This window comes from Gopherus evgoodei, chromosome 24 (genome assembly GCF_007399415.2).
Source record: "Gopherus evgoodei ecotype Sinaloan lineage chromosome 24, rGopEvg1_v1.p, whole genome shotgun sequence".
NCBI classification, from domain to species: Eukaryota; Metazoa; Chordata; order Testudines; family Testudinidae; genus Gopherus; species Gopherus evgoodei.
This window is the reverse complement of record NC_044345.1, coordinates 4,003,720-4,020,598: the sequence shown is the minus strand read 5'-3', so window position 1 is coordinate 4,020,598 and position 16,879 is coordinate 4,003,720. Positions and strand designations below refer to the sequence as shown.

Below are 16,879 nucleotides of genomic sequence, written 5' to 3'. Positions count from 1 at the left end.
TGCTGGTAGGTCACTATTATTCCATATTCTAAGGCCAAATATTATTACGGTGCTGAGCACAGCCTGTAAAACATACATATTGACAGAGAATCATAATCCCGAGCTCTGATCCCGCACTTTTCCTCCATAGGTCTCCAACTGCTTTACAAGAGAGGCCAGTAGCATTATCTCCATTTTACAGATGGCAAAACTGAGGCACAGAGCAGGGCTGTGACTTGCCCCAGGTCACCCAATCAGTGGCAGAGCCAGGAATAGACCCTCAGGTCTCCTGATTTCCAGTCCCTTGCCCAGCCAATTTATTGCCCTCGCTTTGGGAGTCTTTGGGGCACATGGTCCTATAGAAATGTAAAGTAATCAAATTTCTCTTTCTTTCTGCAACCATCCTCCTGTAGCTGAGAAGAGAGAACCTATCCTCTCTTTCTAGCCATGCCACCAAATCTAACCTAACTAATTTAGACAGCTATTTCTAATGTCACTGCCACTGCAGTATGTGAGCAACACTGTAGTATTCCAGCTTTAGCTCCAGCAATAACGTTTAAATCTATACAAATATTCTCATTTATTGTGCTTGGGATATGAAAGGGTGGGGGCGTTAAGATGGGTTTAAGACCCGTTTTGCACCTCTGTTTCCTGAAGCCTGCAGGGCCCTCCCTGGATCCCAGTGTAAGTAAGAGCAGCCTCCGGGCTGCTCTAACTCACTCTGCACCAGGGCTACTGGGAAGCAGAGTAGCCACTGTGCAGTAAGTTCCGGCCGCACTCCCAATCTGCCATCTACGCTGGAGGTTGGAAGAGGGGCTGATGCAGGGGATGACCTTACCTCAGCTCCACACCCGCCAGGGAACACCCCCACAGCTAGTGCAGATTCTCAGGGGGTCATTCCCACCAACCTGAAGGCTATTTTATGCTGCCAGAGCAAGGTGATTAAAAAAGCAGCCTTTCTCCTAGGGAACCATGGATTACATCTCCCTCCCCTGATCTCTCCTACCCTGTTCTAAAGTTGCTATGTTCCTTGCGAGCCCAGTTAATTTAAAAAAAAAATTTCTCCGCCTAGGAGAGAGACAGCTATCCCTGGTCTCTGACCTCAGAGTCCCACAATGAACATGCTAGGGCATAGCGAGACAGTTGGCATTTCACCATATTGTTGCTCTCTGCAAAGAGCGGCTGCCGTCTGCATTTTTCCTGCAATATCCCAGGTTGCCGGCATTCTTGTTCCATTCTAGCTGCCCTATGGTGTCACCTCTGTCTGTTTACTGATGGTTGAAAATTCATTCTCAAGGAATTGCCAGATTGGATCAGACTCGTGGTCTATCTAAGCCCTATATCGTGGCTCACACAGGGGCCAACACTAGCCACCGAAGAGAAAGGTGCAAGAAACCCCCTCATGGACAAAAATAGAATGGCCAGGCTCATAGCTGAAATTCCTTCCTGATCCCTGGCAATTCGTGGTTGTGTGATGCCCTGGAGCAAGAAGGTTTATATCGCTTATAAACATGTATCCTGTGTAACTGTGGGTGTTCTCATTATCCATATAAATACCTAATCCTTTAAAAAAAAATCCTGCTGAAGACTTAGCCTCTTATATCTTGCAGCAGTGAATTCCACTGTTAACTAGAAAAGCGGCAAAGAGCTCTGTGGCACCTTGTAGACTAGCAGATGTATTGGAGCGTGAACTTTCGTGGGCAAATACCCACTTTGTCGGATGGAGTGGGATGCTTTTGACATGCATCCAACAAAGTGGGTATTCGCCCATGAAAGCTCATGCTCCAATACATCTGTTAGTCCATAAAGTGCCACAGGACTCTTTGCCGCTTTTACAGATCCAGACTAACATGGCTCCCCCTCGGATTGTTAACTATGGAAGTTATAAAAACCAATCCTCGGGGCAGCTGTCTAGTTACGCACCCTCCTTTTTTGTATCTGGGCTGTTCATCGCCTCTCCGGGGCGGTGGGACTTTACAGCCTTTGGGACAGCTTTGTTCTGTGCCCAGAATTTCAGGATCCTTCGGCTCTTAGATCATCATTAAATCAGCAACCAGGAAACATCCCCAATAATAGACAGACAGGGCGCAGAGAGGGGCTTGGGCAATGACATTAACCGGCCAGAGTAACGCCTGTGGGAAGCCTAGGAGAGCCCTGGTCTGAATCATCCCCATCCCTGTTTCCCACCCCATATCCTCTCTTCCCCTGTCTCTCCCTTCCTATCCTCTCTCCCTGTCCCCTTTTCCCCTCTTCTTCCTCCCTTCCCCAGCCCTCCTTTCTCCCTTCCCCTCCCACTCTCTGTCCTCTCTTCCTCTCCCCCTTCCCCTGCCCCTCTTCTTCCTTCCTTCCCCTCCCTCTCCTCCCCCCCTTTCCTCTCTTCCCCCTCCCTCTCCCCCTCCCCCTCCTTTCCCTGCCCCTCTTCTTCCTTTTCCCACCCTTCCCCCTCTCTCCCCTCCCACGTCCCCTGCTCTGGGCACTTTGAAATTGCCACCCTTCCCCGCGATTGGCGGACACTTTCCAGCCGTCTGACCAATCAGAGCAGCGCATGCCCCGGGGGGGGCAGGACTTCAGCCAAGGACTGGGGCGCATGCGGCAGGGAGAGAGGCCTGCCCCACAGCCAATCAGGGAAGGGAGGAGGCGGGGTCACGCGCTCCCCGCGGGGAGAGGGAGGGAGGTGGGAGCCCAGTCGGAACGTCAGCCAATGGCTGGCTGGAGGAGCGGGGGCGGGGCCATCCCCTTCCTGGGGGCGGAGCTCTGGTGGAAGGCGAGCCAATGGGTGATGCGGGAGCCGTGAGGGGCGTGTCCGGGGCTGGGCTGCAGCCAATGGGTGGGCAGGGGGCGTGTCCGGGCTTCCAGAGAGTTCGGACGGAGAAGGGTGGAAGAAGCTGAAGTCTGCGGGTGGGTGAGTTACGGGGGGTTCCCGGACGCCTGGGTCCCTTCCCCCCATCGTCAGTACCCCCCGGACGCCTGGGTCCCTTCCCTTCACCCCGTCACGGACTCTGGCTCCCGGGTAGCCCTCCCCGGACGCCTGGGTCCCTCCCTCCCCCCCCCGGACTCCTGGGTCCCTTCCCCCCATCGTCAGTACCCCCCGGACGCCTGGGTCCCTCCCCTCCCGGGTCTGCGATCCCCGAGTAGCCCCCCCCCGGACGCCTGGGTCCCTCCCTTCTTTCCCCCCCGCGGACGCCTGGGTCCCTCTCTCCTCCCCCCCGGACGCCTGGGTTCCTCCTCTCCCGGGTCTGCGATCCCCGAGTAGCCCCCCCCCCCGGACGCCTGGGTCCCTCCCTCCCCCCCCCGGACTCCTGGGTCCCTTCCCCCCATCGTCAGTACCCCCCGGACGCCTGGGTCCCTCCTCTCCCGGGTCTGCGATCCCCGAGTAGCCCACCCCCTCCCGGACGCCTGGGTTCCTCCTCTCCCGGGTCTGCGATCCCCGAGTAGCCCCCCCCCCGGACGCCTGGGTCCCTCCCTCCTCCCTACCCCCCCCCCCCCGGACGCCTGGGTCCCTCCTCTCCCGGGTCTGCGATCCCCGAGTAGCCCCCCCCCCCCGGACGCCTGGGTCCCTCTCTTCTTTCCCCCCCCCCGGACGCCTGGGTCCCTCCCTCCTCCCTACCCCCCCGCGGACGCCTGGGTCCCTCTCTTCTTTCCCCCCCGCGGACGCCTGGGTCCCTCCCTTCTTTCCCCCCCGCGGACGCCTGGGTTCTTTCCCTCCCGAGTCTGCGATCCCCGAGTAGCCCCCCCTCGGACGCCTGGGTCCCTCCCTCCTCCCCCCCCCCCCCGGACGCCTGGGTCCCTCCTCTCCCGGGTCTGCGATCCCCGAGTAGCCCACCCCGGACGCCTGAGTCTTTCTCCCGGGGGAGCCGTGGGGTTCACACTCTCCCCCCGACATTCCTCCCCCTCCCGTGTATTTACACTCTTCCCAGACGCCTGGGTCCATTTCCCAGCCCAGAGACTGACGTGCTTCTCCCCGCTGGGACACCCAGAGACCAGCTCCCCCACCCCTCCTTTCCCGGATGCCTGGGTTCTTTCCCCACCCTAGGGAGTGATATCCTGGGGGGAAATCCTAGACAGCCCCCTGGTTGCCTGGATTACTCCCTCACCCCAGGGATTGATTGGCCAGTCCCTAGATGCCTGAGTCCCTCCGCCATCCGAGGGTCCAGATATCTCCCAGCCCACCCTGAGGTCAGGTCAGGGCTGTGTCACCCCAGAGATCAGCACCCCACGCTAAGGGCGGCTGGGAAAAGTAGGGCAGCCGCACCCTGCCCCAAGCGCTGCAGGGTGCAGTGCCATCACACTCCCTGTTGGCACCCTGAGCAGAGAGACCAATGTCCGAATGAGCCAGGGGAACTTAGCACCCTTCCAGGGTCAGAGATGAGGCTCGTTGGCGCTACCCCTGCCCCGAAGATTCATTCTTCACCCGTGCCTCCCCTCCCCATAGGGCTCGTCTTCACTGCAGAGTTATCTCGAGTTAGTTAGCTTCTTTCCAAGTTGACAGCCCTGGAAACTGAGATCTTTCATTCATCCCCAGAAATGATACAGTGCTGCTGGCACCAGTATGTGCTTCCCAATGCTGTCCTGCTAGCATCTCACCCATGACCCCTGCCGAGACCGCCAATAAGAAATGCTTTTGTGCCGTGGTGTCGCTTCCCATTTGAAACTAGAATAAGGCCTGGGCTAGGCACACAGTTGCCCTTGTTTAATTAAAGGTGCATTTTTAAGCAGATTTAGTTAAACCGGTGTAACTGCGTGCGAACTCTCTAAGGCCTCGTCTATGCTGGGGGTGCAGGGCTCGATGTAAGATACGCAACTTCAGCTACGGGAATTCGACTTACCTCCTGTCCTTACAGCGCAGGATCAACGGCCGCGGCTGGGAATGCGTTCGGGGATCGATATATTGCGTCGAGACGAGATTCAATATATCAATCCCCAGTAAATCGATAGCTACCTGCCGATTTGGCCAGTAGTCTGGACGTGCCCTTATATTGGTTTTGCTTCTGTTGGTAGATTTACATGCATGAAGTAAACTGACGTAGCCAGTTTTAAACCAATCTAAGTGCGTCCATAGAGGGGTTTGAACCACCCTGGGTGAGCCTAGGTCAAGTGAGAGCAGCCGCACTGTGAAATAACTCGAGTGGAACAGAGTCCCCACTACGTCAGCGCCACTCCAGCTTCAGCCACTCACCCTTCTAGCATGGGTTTAAAGCACCACTTAGCTCAAGCGAAAGATCTTTATATGTGGATGGGCATCAGGTTAGGGGCGATACTCGAGATAATGCTGCAGTGAAGTCAAGCCCATGGACTCCTCTATGGTGGTATGGGAGGAAAATTCTGGCCTGGCTTGATTGAACTCTTATGAGCTGCTGAGCCCCTGTGCTTTCTGCAGGGCTAGCTGTGCTGCAGGTATTCGGGGTCTCTGTTGTGGAGAGAGAAGGATGTTCTATTCTATTTAGGTTCTTATCTGGCCCTCAGCACAATAGTCTCCGAGCACCTGTTGGCAGAGCTGTCCTAAGATACTCCCAGTATTATCTTGAAAAAACTCCGACCCCCTGAGTTGAAGCTGCTTTTCCCAGCAGCATCGGAAACACCCTCTGCTCTCATTTGAACAGACTTTTCCAGCCATTAAAGTTACAAAGAAAAACCACCCAAGTATGAACAAAGCAGCCCCATGTGCCTGAGTCTGTAGACAGACTGCTCCTTGCTGGGGCTGGGAGCTTTGCTGACCCTGTAATTAGCAAGATTCCGGTCAGTTTCACAACTGCTGTTCAGAGCCCTGTGGGGGTGATCTGGATGTGCTGCTGCCCAGAAGAGTGCTGAGAAGCAGCAGAGGTGCAGTAGTTATTTGAGGAGGAAGGGAACCCTAAAAACAGAGGCGGGGGGGGGGTACAGTAGTGAAGACTGTACCAGCCTCATCCCTCCCCACTTGCAGCAGACAAGAGGCTCTGGAGTGAGGGCAAACTCCATCCAGCAAGTGGAGGATGGTGGAGCTTTGATCTTATTAGTCGTCTGCTAGCCCGAGGCTGTTACACCCCAGCGGGGTCCAGGGACAGCACCCTGCTGAAATTGCCGACAACTGAGGATTGCCAGGCCTGTCACCAGGGCGTTGATCCTGCAGCCTCACCATCATTCATACCTAGTCCTGGGCAAGCCAGTTTAACCTGTCCGTGGTGAATCTTCCAACATCTGGCCCCAGTTGTTGTGGAAGGAAGCTGGTAGCCTGCTCTGTGCTCTCTTTGCCCTTTAAACTGTGTTTCAAAATGGCTGAAGTTGGCAAGGTTCTAACCCTGCTATGGAGGGGGCTTCGCATGGACTTGGAAGACTCCACTGGTGCCAAGCCGGTTTAAATTGGTCCAAAGCAAGGTTCCAGCTGCAGCCTTTAGGATAAGAGCATGAGCTCGGGAATGCATTGTGTGCATTGGATGGGGGTGGGGGTCAAGGGAACAGGTCATGCTGGCTTCAGACTTACCCTGTCCAAGCTACTGGGTGTGTAACTTACACCATGCCCACCACCTTCTCAAGCATCCTGGGCCGGGGATCTGTAACAAGGGCACAGATCTAGGAATCCCACGAACTCGGTCAAAGCTGGGTTCTGTCTGACCTGTAATCTGAGAGCAGGTCCAGAAGCACTGCAGGGGCTGAGCCTGCCACCAGCTGAGCATCTCCTGGGAGCTACTGAGCACCCTCAGTGCCTGTGGACTTCCAGAGCAGTTGGGGGTGCTTGTCCCCCATTGGCAGGCATTCAGCTCCTTACAGAATCAGGCAACAAAGTTTGCCAGTGCTGCGTTATTCAACCCTCTTTGGTAACCTAATCGCAATGGATTTTCCAGCACCCAGGATCAGCTGCATTGCTCCTCCCTGGTGCTGTCAGCGCAGCTGACTTGGGCTAGTCTTCTGCTAGCAGTCAAGCTGGTCCACTTTAATTACCTGAGCCAAGACCCTTTTCCACTTGCCAACACTGGAAGTAGGCGCTAAACAGGCTTAGCAGCCCTGGTTTGGAGGGGAGGGGAGCTGGGAAAGAAGTGTGGAGAGAGATTAAATAGGGGAACACGGAAGGGAGGGGTGTCCTCATTCTGAGCCTTCTTCACACTTCACAGCCACACCCTGGTGCTTAAAGGCGCAGGCCGCAGTAGTCCGTAGGCCAGCAGATGCTGTCTGTTCCCAGCATATTGCCAAGGATGGGGACTAGTTGGGTCAGTAACAGGATCTGGAGCCTTTCACCTCTAGATAACCTGTCCTCAGTTAGCCCTGGTCCCTAGAGATTGGAAAGGCATTCCTGGCTGGTGGCTCGTGTAGGCAGTAAATTCAGAGAGGGACTTATCGTAGTTCCCAGCGGGCAGGTATCTGTGTTAGCAAAACCACCATTCTCACCAGCATTAATTGATAGATTTCAAAGTCAGAAGCAGGGCTGCCGGCAGCAAAATCTGAAACTGAGGCTCGGGGCCAGAGTGAACCTGCAATGGTGGCTCAGCCCCTGTTCAGTAGGGCTGGACCCAGCTTCCTGCTCTGGGGTCGTTCCATTTGGGGTCGCAGTGCCACTTGGGTTTGGCCCAGCTGTGACAGCAGATCCATGGAGGGGGAGCATGTCCAGCTGTCTGGATAAACAGAGGATTCCAGCCTCCAGGGCTCTTAATCCTGCCACTAGCACTAGAGTCCCATTTGTGGGTATGTCCCCTGCCTGGGGCAGTAACCTAGGACTTGGGAGTCCTGGGTTCGATTCCCAGCTTTGCCACCTTGAGTGAGTCTCTTAGCCTCTCCATGCCTCGGTTTCCCCATTGTTACCATGGGGATAATAGCACAGCCCTGCCTCACGGGGGTTAAAGATTTTGAGATGCTCAGATCCTGCAGCATTGGGCGGTCATACGGGTTTCTTAGGCTGGTATGTAGTCTGCCAGCTCAGGGCATGGGGCCTATCCGAATGGGTGCAGCAGTTCGGGGGAGCTAGCGGCTATGCGCGGCACTGGCATAGTGGCATTGGACTGGCCGGGGGCCCTCTTTGAACCCACTTTCTCCTCCTTCAGCAGCGCATCAGAGGGAAAAGATGGTAAAAGAAACGGGCTACTACGACCTCTTGGGCGTCAAGCCGGGCGCCACCTTGGATGAGATCAAGCGTGCGTACCGGCGGCTGGCGCTGAAATACCATCCCGACAAGAACCCCAGCGAAGGAGAGCGGGTAGGTAGAGAAGGCAGCGACCCCTGTGCGCCGCTCGCCTGCTGGGACAGACGGCATCTCTAACCCTCTCCCCTTCCTCAGTTCAAGCAGATCTCGCAAGCCTATGAGGTGCTGTCGGACACCCAAAAGAGGGCGTTGTATGACCGGGGCGGGGAGCGGGCCATGAAAGAAGGTGGCATGGGAGGCCGAGGAGGATTCGGGTCCCCAATGGACATATTCAACATGTTCTTCGGAGGAGGGGTGCGGATGCCTGGCCGGCCAGAGAGGAGAGGTACCTGGGATGGGTTGCTGGGACGCAGGGTTTCGTGCTGATTGCATGGAATGGGCTTACCCATGCTAGAGATCAGAGTTAAGCCCTCAGGTCTTCCTGTTCAAGGGAGACGGTGGGGGTCTGGCTCTGCGAGACCCCCAGAAGGTCAGGTCCTGCAGCAAGAGGCTGCATTGATGTTGTGTATTGTCCCTGCTGAAGGCAAGCTAAGAAAGGATAAGTGAGTCCAGATTCATTCTTCTGAGCTGTGAGGGGGTCTTAGGCAGTGAGGTCTCCCCACAGCCACTTTGGATTGTGATCTGGTCCTGCCTTAAACTGGGGTGCTGCAGAGAGAGGCGTTGGCAAGTCAGTGGAGGGCTCTGTTCCCCTGGAACTCTCACGGAACTGGTCCCTCCGTGTAGCTCTAGAGGGCGCCGCGTTGCTGGGGGCGACCCCTGTACCATCAAGGCCCTAGCCCTTTGTATTCATTACAGCCCCATAGCCAGGAGCTGGAAGGGGGGCTAGCCCCGGGCTGCTGTCCAAATTCCCACTCAGATAATTACAGCCTGACTCTCTGCATGCCCCCGGGGCTTCCAGTTAACTACAGGGCGTGCAGGAGAGGGGGCCGCTCTGCATTAATGTGTAAATAGCATGTGACCTGATCAGGGGAAATGATTACTGTGTGACTACAGCGGTGTGTTTACTGGCTGCATAGGTGGGTCCGCTTAATAGCAGGGTTGTGGAACCATGGTAGGGAACGGGTTCCAGATCAAACCCCACCCGGTGAACAGGAAGCGAAGAAACAAAACCCGCGCTAGTAGTTGTGAAGACGCTGAAGTATCCAGCTGTCTTGCTAGGGCTGGGAACGGACAGATCACTGATCAGAGGTGGCTGCCTTTCTGGGTTGGGCAAAGCGTTCCCTGTATGTGTTTAGCTTGTAAAGCTTTTCTGAGGCACTGTGGAAGTGGCTTTGGATGAGGGGAGACTGCTGTCCCTGTGGGGCATCGGGAGGGGAGCCATGTCCTCGGTTGGAGTCTGATCTCGCTCTGTCCTGTGGTCAGGAAAGACAGTGGTGCATCCGCTCCCAGTGACCCTGGAGGATCTGTACAACGGCACCACCCGAAAGCTGTCCCTGCAGAAGAACGTCATCTGCAGCAAGTGCAATGGTGCGTGAGCCACAGGCCCTGGCTCGGGGCCCTGCATCTTATTTAAATGTAAAAAGCGAGGTGGGAAGCCTAGCCCCGCCCCTCCAATACCCAGCCAATGAGGAGCAGGAAGGGCGGAGCCTATTGGGACTTCCTCTTTCCCATGTGCATTTCAAAGTTCCCTCTGGCAGCCAGGAGTGACCTTGATTTGGGGGTGGGGCTCTGAGGCCTGATCCCACACTCGCTCCCGCGCAGCCCTGCCTAGGCTGCTTCCCGCTGAATTTCACCCTCAGATTATGGAGACTCTGCCATGGGTGTATGGAGAGGAAGCTGGGTCCAGGGGCCAGAGCAAGAGGCTAGGAGATAAGACTCAGGTTCTGTTCCTGGCTCCAGGATGGGAGTGTGACCTAGTGATTATGGCAGGAAGGCCTGGGAGTCCGGACTCTTGGGTTCTATTCCTGAGTCCAGGAGGGGGATGGGGGCTGGTGCTTAGAGCAGAGGATTGAGAGTCAGGACTCCTGGGTTCTGTCCTCAGCTCTGCCAAAATCACTGCACCAGATGGGCATCGCCAGGCAAGGAGGATGAGGATTTTGCTCCACCCCTTCTCTCCTCCGCCAAGAGCTCTGAGATCTCTGGCAGGTACCTCCTGTCCATCTGTTCCATATGCCCGTTCACCTTGCCCATGAGGGGTTGTAAGCTGGCGACGATGCGGGAGCTTCACCCCGAAGCTGCTGCTGTGTAGATCAGCATCGCATCTCCTGGCTCAGGGATGAGCCCCCAGGCCTGTACTGACGCCTCCGGTCTTGTCTCTCCTCCCTTGTCCTCAGGCTGCGGGATCCGGGAGGGCGTTGACAGCAGATGCCCCAAGTGCCACGGCACTGGCATGGAATTTCACGTCCACCAGTTGGGGCCCAGCATGATCCAGCAGATCCAGACCATGTGCTCGCAATGCCAGGGCCAGGGCGAGTGGGTCCGGCCCCTCGATCGCTGCCTCACCTGCAATGGCAGGCGGGTGGTGCGGGAGAAGAAAATCTTGAACGTCCACCTGGACAGAGGTGAGGCCAGGGCGCTGTCTGGATCGTGAGAGGGTTGAGTCTGTCCCTAGGGAGCCAGGACAGGCACTTTGACAACTAGCCTGGGGATGAGCCGGGGCGCCGGATGACCAGTGTTGATTTTGCAGGCATGCAGGACGGGCAGAGGATCACGTTCCATGAGGAAGGGGACCAGGTGCCCGGCCTAGAGCCTGGGGACGTGGTCATTGTCTTGGATCAGAAGGAGCACCCTGTCTTCCAGCGTGTCGGCGACAACCTGGTCCTCCGAAAGGAGATCAGCCTGGTGGACGCTCTGTGTGGCTTCAGGCAAGTTGTCCGCACTCTGGACAACAGGACCCTGCTCGTCTCCTCCCAGCGTGGTGAGTCGGCAACCTGGAGCAGTCAGGATTCCTGGGCTCTGTTCCTGGGAGGGGAGTCGTTAGAGCAGGGGGGACTGGACACCAGGACTCCTGGGTTCTATTCCCACTCCTGCCACTGACATACCCTCAGGGATGGCCCAGACCCCAACATGTGTTGGACCCAAAAGATGTCTCCTTTGAAGGTCAGTCAAGCAAAGCCCTGCGGCTGGGAGCCCCCCACCATGCAGACATTGTGGGGGGCTCATCTAGGGAACTCCCCAAACTCCCCACCCCCTTGGATGTCTTGTTCTGGCCATCTCCCTAGCACCTCTTGAGCACAGCCTACCAAGGTGTGATCGTGTTGTGGTCCCTTGGGCTCACTGCCGGTAGGGGGATGCCAGCTGGAGCCCAGCAAGACAGGAGCCATGAAGGGAGCTGTCCCAACCCTGCGAGGCAACAGTCATGTGGGTTTCCATACCCAGCATCCCACACAGGGGCTGAAACCGCCTGGCTTTCTTTAACCCCCGCCCGCTCAGGTGACGTCATCCGGCCAGGATCAGTGAAGTGCGTCCCTAACGAGGGCATGCCCGTCTACAGAAGCCCCGCCCAGAAGGGCCGGCTCATCATACACTTCCAGGTGAGGAGCGGGGCAGGTACCTTCCCAGGGAGCCCACGTGGCTGATCCCCAACGGGGGTGTCAGTGGCCCGAGCCCCTTTGATGTCCCCGTGCCGGTTCACCTCAGCTGAGGACCCTGTCCGTCCCTGAGCTCTGAAGCAACGGAATGACCGGCTGCCCCAAAGAGACACCCAGCAAACCCCATCCATCCTGAGAGGTTTTTGCCTCCTGTCTCGGTCAGCCCTACACCGAGCAGCAGCCCCGTCTAGGGGCTGAGACGCAGAGACTGAGGGTCAGCTCTGATGCGTCTCACAAAGCACCACCTGCCTTGCACTGGGCTCTGTATCAATGATTAGCCCTCCCCACCCCATGTGGACCTGGGATCCAGAGCCACGCCTGGAAGGGGCCGTCCGTTCCGAGCATCTGGGGAGAAGCAGGGCGGAGCCAAGTTAGAGGGAAGATCAGAGAAGCAGTCAGGGCTGGGCGGAGCTGCAGCGTCTCTGGCTTAGCTCCGTGACCGGTGAGGACGGTGGGCTAAGCCCCTGGTGACTCTGTCTCTCTCTAGTGCCTGGTTCATATAAGAGGCTTATGACTAGACTTCAGTGCTTTGGTTTTGGATGTAGCTTTTAGGTGGACACATCGTGGGTTCATTGATTCATTCGGGGGTTGTTTCCATCAGGAGGGAGGACGAGAGTAGAGCCAGGGCTGTTGGGGTGATGCTGATGACAGTTCTTGCTGTCAGGGACTTTCCTACCCTCCCTGCACCATGGGCCCTCAGTCCTGGGCGTCCTTCCACATCCTGCTTTGCGTTCCCCAGGTGAGATTCCCAGAGCCAGGCTGGCTGTCCCCGGACCGTCTCCGCCAGCTCCGCACCTTCTTCCCCCCACAAGAAGAGGTCATGGCGACGGAGGACATGCAGGAGGTGGAACTGAGCGACTACTTCTCCCAGCCGGGACACTGGTGGCAACCCCACGCCGGCGAGGCCTACCATGAAGACGACTTCGAGGAGTCCTCACACCCGCACGTCCAGTGCCACACGTCATAGCCCCCCCCGGGCGGCCGCCGCCTCCCTGGAGCAGGGCGGGGAGGACGGGGTGAAGGGGGCGGTTCGGAAGGTCATGCAGTTCAGGGATGTAAATAGTTAACGCTGCCACCAGTCCAGTTCGGCGTAGCTCCGGCCTGGCTCGGTCGGTCCCCGGGGGGCGCCACTGAGCCCCTGCGGCAGGAGGAGGCTCAGCACACGGAGTTCCTCGCATCCCACATCCTGGCAGCACGTTCTCAAGGGCTTAGCATCCAGCTAACAGTAGTTGCTGTCTCCGAGGAGCGTAGTGGTGTAAAAGGGTCTCTGGGCACAATGCATCAGGATCAATGTCTGCAGGGATCATTCACCGCTATCGCTCTGGGGCCTGATTCTCACTCACACCAAAGCCCCTTTAGGCCTCAGTGAGGAGGCCTTAAAGTGGGAGTAACCGTACCCCGCGCCCACAGGCAGGCCCCTTTCGTGCTGCCAGAGCAGCATCAAAGAACCTTAGTTGTCCTCGAGAATCGGGTCCTTGGGTTTAAACCCCTTCCAGATTCTCCACTCAGCCCCATGGGAATTTGACCGGCTTTAGTCAACGTGCCGTGTTTGTACTAAAGCTTTGTGCAGTGTCGCGACCTGCCCTGGGAGTTTTGCTTCCTCTTCTGCTTTGGGTGGAATCTCCGGCTTCCCCGCCTGAGCTGCAGAGACGTACTCGCTCGAGAGATCTTCTTTTGCACATTTAAACGAAAGGGGCTGTTTTCCTGGGGAGGGAATAACAGGGACTTATTAAAGCCGGTTTTCCTCTGCTTGGAAAACGCCAGCAGCTTCGCAAAGACACCTCTGTCTGCTTGGGTTTTCCGTTGACTTGCGTCCCTTAGCAAGTAACAGAATGTGGCACTTAACTAGAAATAATCCCGAGTCTGGAATCAGATCCGCCCGGTAGGAGGTCTAGGGACCAAGATCTAGTCTGAGGAGCCTGGGTCTGCTTCGCAGATCTCTACTGCCGTCCTAGTCGGTAGCACTGAAATCCCAGGGCTTGATTCCCAAGTGCCCTGCCCTGTTGTTGTTTACAGCAGCGCATAGTCGGCGCAAAATGCTGCCAGATCAGAACCGGTGTCAATGCACCAGGCGTAGGGCAATGAGGGATCAATCCTGCCAGCAGGCATTTGGGAATTAGCGCCATCTGCTAGTAGTCCTGAGCTATGCGCTATCCCAGAATAAAACATGGCTCCGCTGTTTCAAGTTCATACAGTTGCTTTTTCTTTTCGTTGGACGGAGAGGGCTCTCGATGCTTCTTGGTTTTAATTGCCTTCCTTTCTCGTCTGTCTGGGCCGTGGTGAGTTCTGCTGGTTCACCTTGGATTTGTCCAGTCCGCTGAACTTTTTACAATACCGTTGAGTTTACTTCTCACCCCTGTGCCAGGCACTGTAACTAGAGGCTCTGCTTCTCCTGTCTCTCCCAGGTTAATGCACCCACCCCACTGGGGTGGTGGATTGGAAATTTGCCACGCCGTTCACAGTAGCAGAGTCTGCCACTCATTAATGCTGAAGGCTGATTTGTGCTGCCATCTTCTCGCTGAAATACTAGAGGTGGTTAAAGAATCATTCGGGTCCTGAAGGTCCCACGCTGAGGTTCATGGGCTGGGAGAGGACCTAAGAAGTAGACCTGAGTTTGATAGGCCCACAGTACCTGGTAGCAGAATGCAAGAGAATATGGCTGAGTGGTTAGAGCAGGCAATTGGGAGGCAGAAAATGTGGCTTCTGTTCCCAGCTCTGCCGCTGTGACTTCAGCAAGGCTCTGCCTCAGTTTCCCCAGCTGTAAAGTGGAGATCATGCTTACATCACATGGGTGAGCTGAGAGACTTATCTCCCTCCTTGGACGGCAGGAGCAAAGTGTGGAGTCTTCTCAGGAAACCTTCCTGCCCAGCTCACAGTACAAACCCTGCCCTCTCCACTGCTCCGAAACTGGCCCCAAGCACTTCCTCTTGCTGCCACAGCTGATCAGCAGAGAGCTCTGTTTGTGGCACTCTTCCTGCAGTCACCACTCCTTGAGTCATTCCGGGAAGCCGAGACCCAGAGCACAGTGTACTGTCCCGCAGCAGGCGGAGTTTGGAGGTGAGCAAACTGCATCGGGTGAAGAAAAGCTGTAGCCTAGGTGTTCTGACGGTCGGTCGCCTGTTGCCAGCACATAAGGGGACTGGAAGCAACAGGAAACACATGATCATTGAAGAAAGACAGCAGTCCTGCGGAAGCCTTTCTTGTGACTTCCTGTGAAGCAGCCGGTACTGGCCACTGTGAGAGACAGGCTACCGGATAGATGGATTGTGGGTCTGAGCCAGCCTGGCAGTTCTTGTGTGCCACAGGGCAAGCTGAACGTTAAGTGAGTGCAACATCTGGGTTGAGGATTTAAACCGTCAGCCAGGTGGGGCCACGGGAGTTTTGCTCGAGCAGCAACTGTGTTCTGGACCAGGAGATTAAGCACAAAAAAGTATTGGCCTAGGGTGAGGGGCACTTGGGAAATACAGAGAGCTCCCACCCTGGTTAAGACAGATGTGTGACTCCTCTTTTATGTAGGCCATGGTACATACTGAACCATAGTGCTTAGGAAAAGCACCGCATGCAGTGGTGCTGACTTGATTCTGCTGCAGGGGCCTGGAGCTCTCTCTTTGAATCTGATGCTTCCAGCCAGCCCAGGGGGGGATCTGAGAGTCAAGCTGGTGCATCTTTGTCTTGTGCATCGTCACTGGTGAACGTTCCTCCAGGCCCTTTGGGGGCACCTGTGCAGCAGGGTGAACAAGACTCCAGTCTAGCTCCCCTGCTTGGCTCGGGGGTTAATGAGAGGCCGAAGGGCTGCTCTGAGCTGCCTGCCATCTGCAGGGCTTGTGGCACGCCAGGAGCAGAGCCGATAAGTAGAGACCAGGTTGTTGCGCGCTCCCTTCAGGCCAGGCCAGTCGCTTCATCTGCCCTTTCAACATGAATGATCCCCCGCCACTCCCCCGGGCAGTGGCACCTGCTGTGGCATCCACCCCCCATTCTGCACCCCATGGAGCCAGTCTCCACTGCAGGGGCAGAAACTCCTAAGCCAGCTTGGAACGAGGGAAGCTCGTCTTTGCCAACAATCTCCCCACAGTGTGTGTGACGCCTCTGGCTCGTGAGCTGCATGTTTCCTCCAGGGAGGGAGCGCTGACTAGTGGTTAGAATGGGGGCTGGGAGTCAGGAGGCCTGGGTCCTATCCCAAGCTCTGGAAGGGGCTGGGTGGGTGTTAGGGGCTAGAGCAGGAGACTGGACCCCTTTCTTATAGAGCGGAGCCAGGCCTGGCTTTGATCCCTCCCTACACCTAGACAGATCCCTCTTCATCTAGGAACCAGCTCTCCTCCCACCCCAGCCCCAGGATGACCTTGGGCAATGGCAAACCCACCTTATTGGCAAGTGGGATTCCTCCCCAGGCTGGGAAACAGGCTCTCCGGGGTGCAGCTGACAAATTCAGGCTGCTGTCACACCCTGTATTTAGATTGGGGGGGGGCAAGGCCTTAGCTCCAGGGTTCTCAACTTGGGGGTCACGAGAGGTGTTGGGATCAAAGGGAAAGGCATAGGCACCTTTATCCAGACATCAGCTGCCCCCAGGGTGTTTGGGGAGGGTCCGTGTTCTCTGTGCATGGGATGATAGCACCGCTGGGGCCATTGGCGTCCTGACCAGGTTTATGCTCAGGCTGAGGATACAGGGTACAAACCTTGCTAATTATCTCAGGGCTGCTGTTCCCGCCCCCTGGGACCCTTTGCACCAGCTCTGGCAGCATAAAGGGGCCAGGATGATTCACACTTGCTGTGAGGCCCTTGGGCTGGCAGAGCGGTGGGGAAAAGGGACCTGGAAAATGAGACTCGGGCCCTTCTGCTTAACTTTCTTTAGTCAGTTTCTTCGCTCAAGGCCTAAATCAGGCTCCAGGAAGTAGCGGGGGGAGGGGGATTTTCTTTCCTTTTTGCACAGAAGGGAGTTTTTTAAAAAAATAATTTATTTTTGAAAGGATTTTAAATTGGTGTCTGTCTGTCTCTTTTTTTTTTTCTTTTGGGAAACTTTGTACATGGCATTAAAAGCAAGTCCGAGTCTGATCAGAGCAGTGTCTGCTGCTTTATTTCAACCCAGTTGGGAATCTGCCTTGGGGGTTAGGATCCAGGATGGGGGAACCCAGCTACTGGGGGATCTGTTCCTGGCCCTGTAGCAGCCTAATCCTGTGCAAATCTGGCTTCATTTTGTCCAAGGGTCCTGTCTCTGGAGCCTGAAATTGAGCCAGAGGGTCCCACCGGGGTGGGGGGAACACAGCAT

General features: G+C 56.3%; 1 protein-coding gene across 5 annotated transcripts; it reads left to right on the top strand.

Moving 5' to 3' along the window:
* The first annotated feature begins 2,832 nt into the window (after positions 1–2,832).
* Positions 2,833–16,665, top strand: LOC115639358 (dnaJ homolog subfamily A member 1-like). 5 transcript variants are annotated; one of them, XM_030542029.1, is made up of 8 exons: positions 2,833–2,881; positions 7,989–8,140; positions 8,222–8,411; positions 9,449–9,553; positions 10,360–10,587; positions 10,713–10,943; positions 11,459–11,559; positions 12,356–16,665. In XM_030542029.1, the coding sequence occupies exons 2-8, from the start codon at positions 8,009–8,011 to the stop codon at positions 12,581–12,583; spliced, it is 1,215 nt and encodes a 404-aa protein (XP_030397889.1). In that variant the 5' UTR covers positions 2,833–2,881; positions 7,989–8,008; the 3' UTR covers positions 12,584–16,665. The 5 variants fall into 5 exon arrangements, with proteins under 5 accessions (XP_030397889.1, XP_030397890.1, XP_030397891.1 ...); XM_030542030.1 differs by having other exon boundaries at positions 2,834–2,877; XM_030542031.1 differs by having other exon boundaries at positions 2,834–2,881; positions 7,992–8,140.
* The last annotated feature ends 214 nt before the right edge of the window (positions 16,666–16,879 follow it).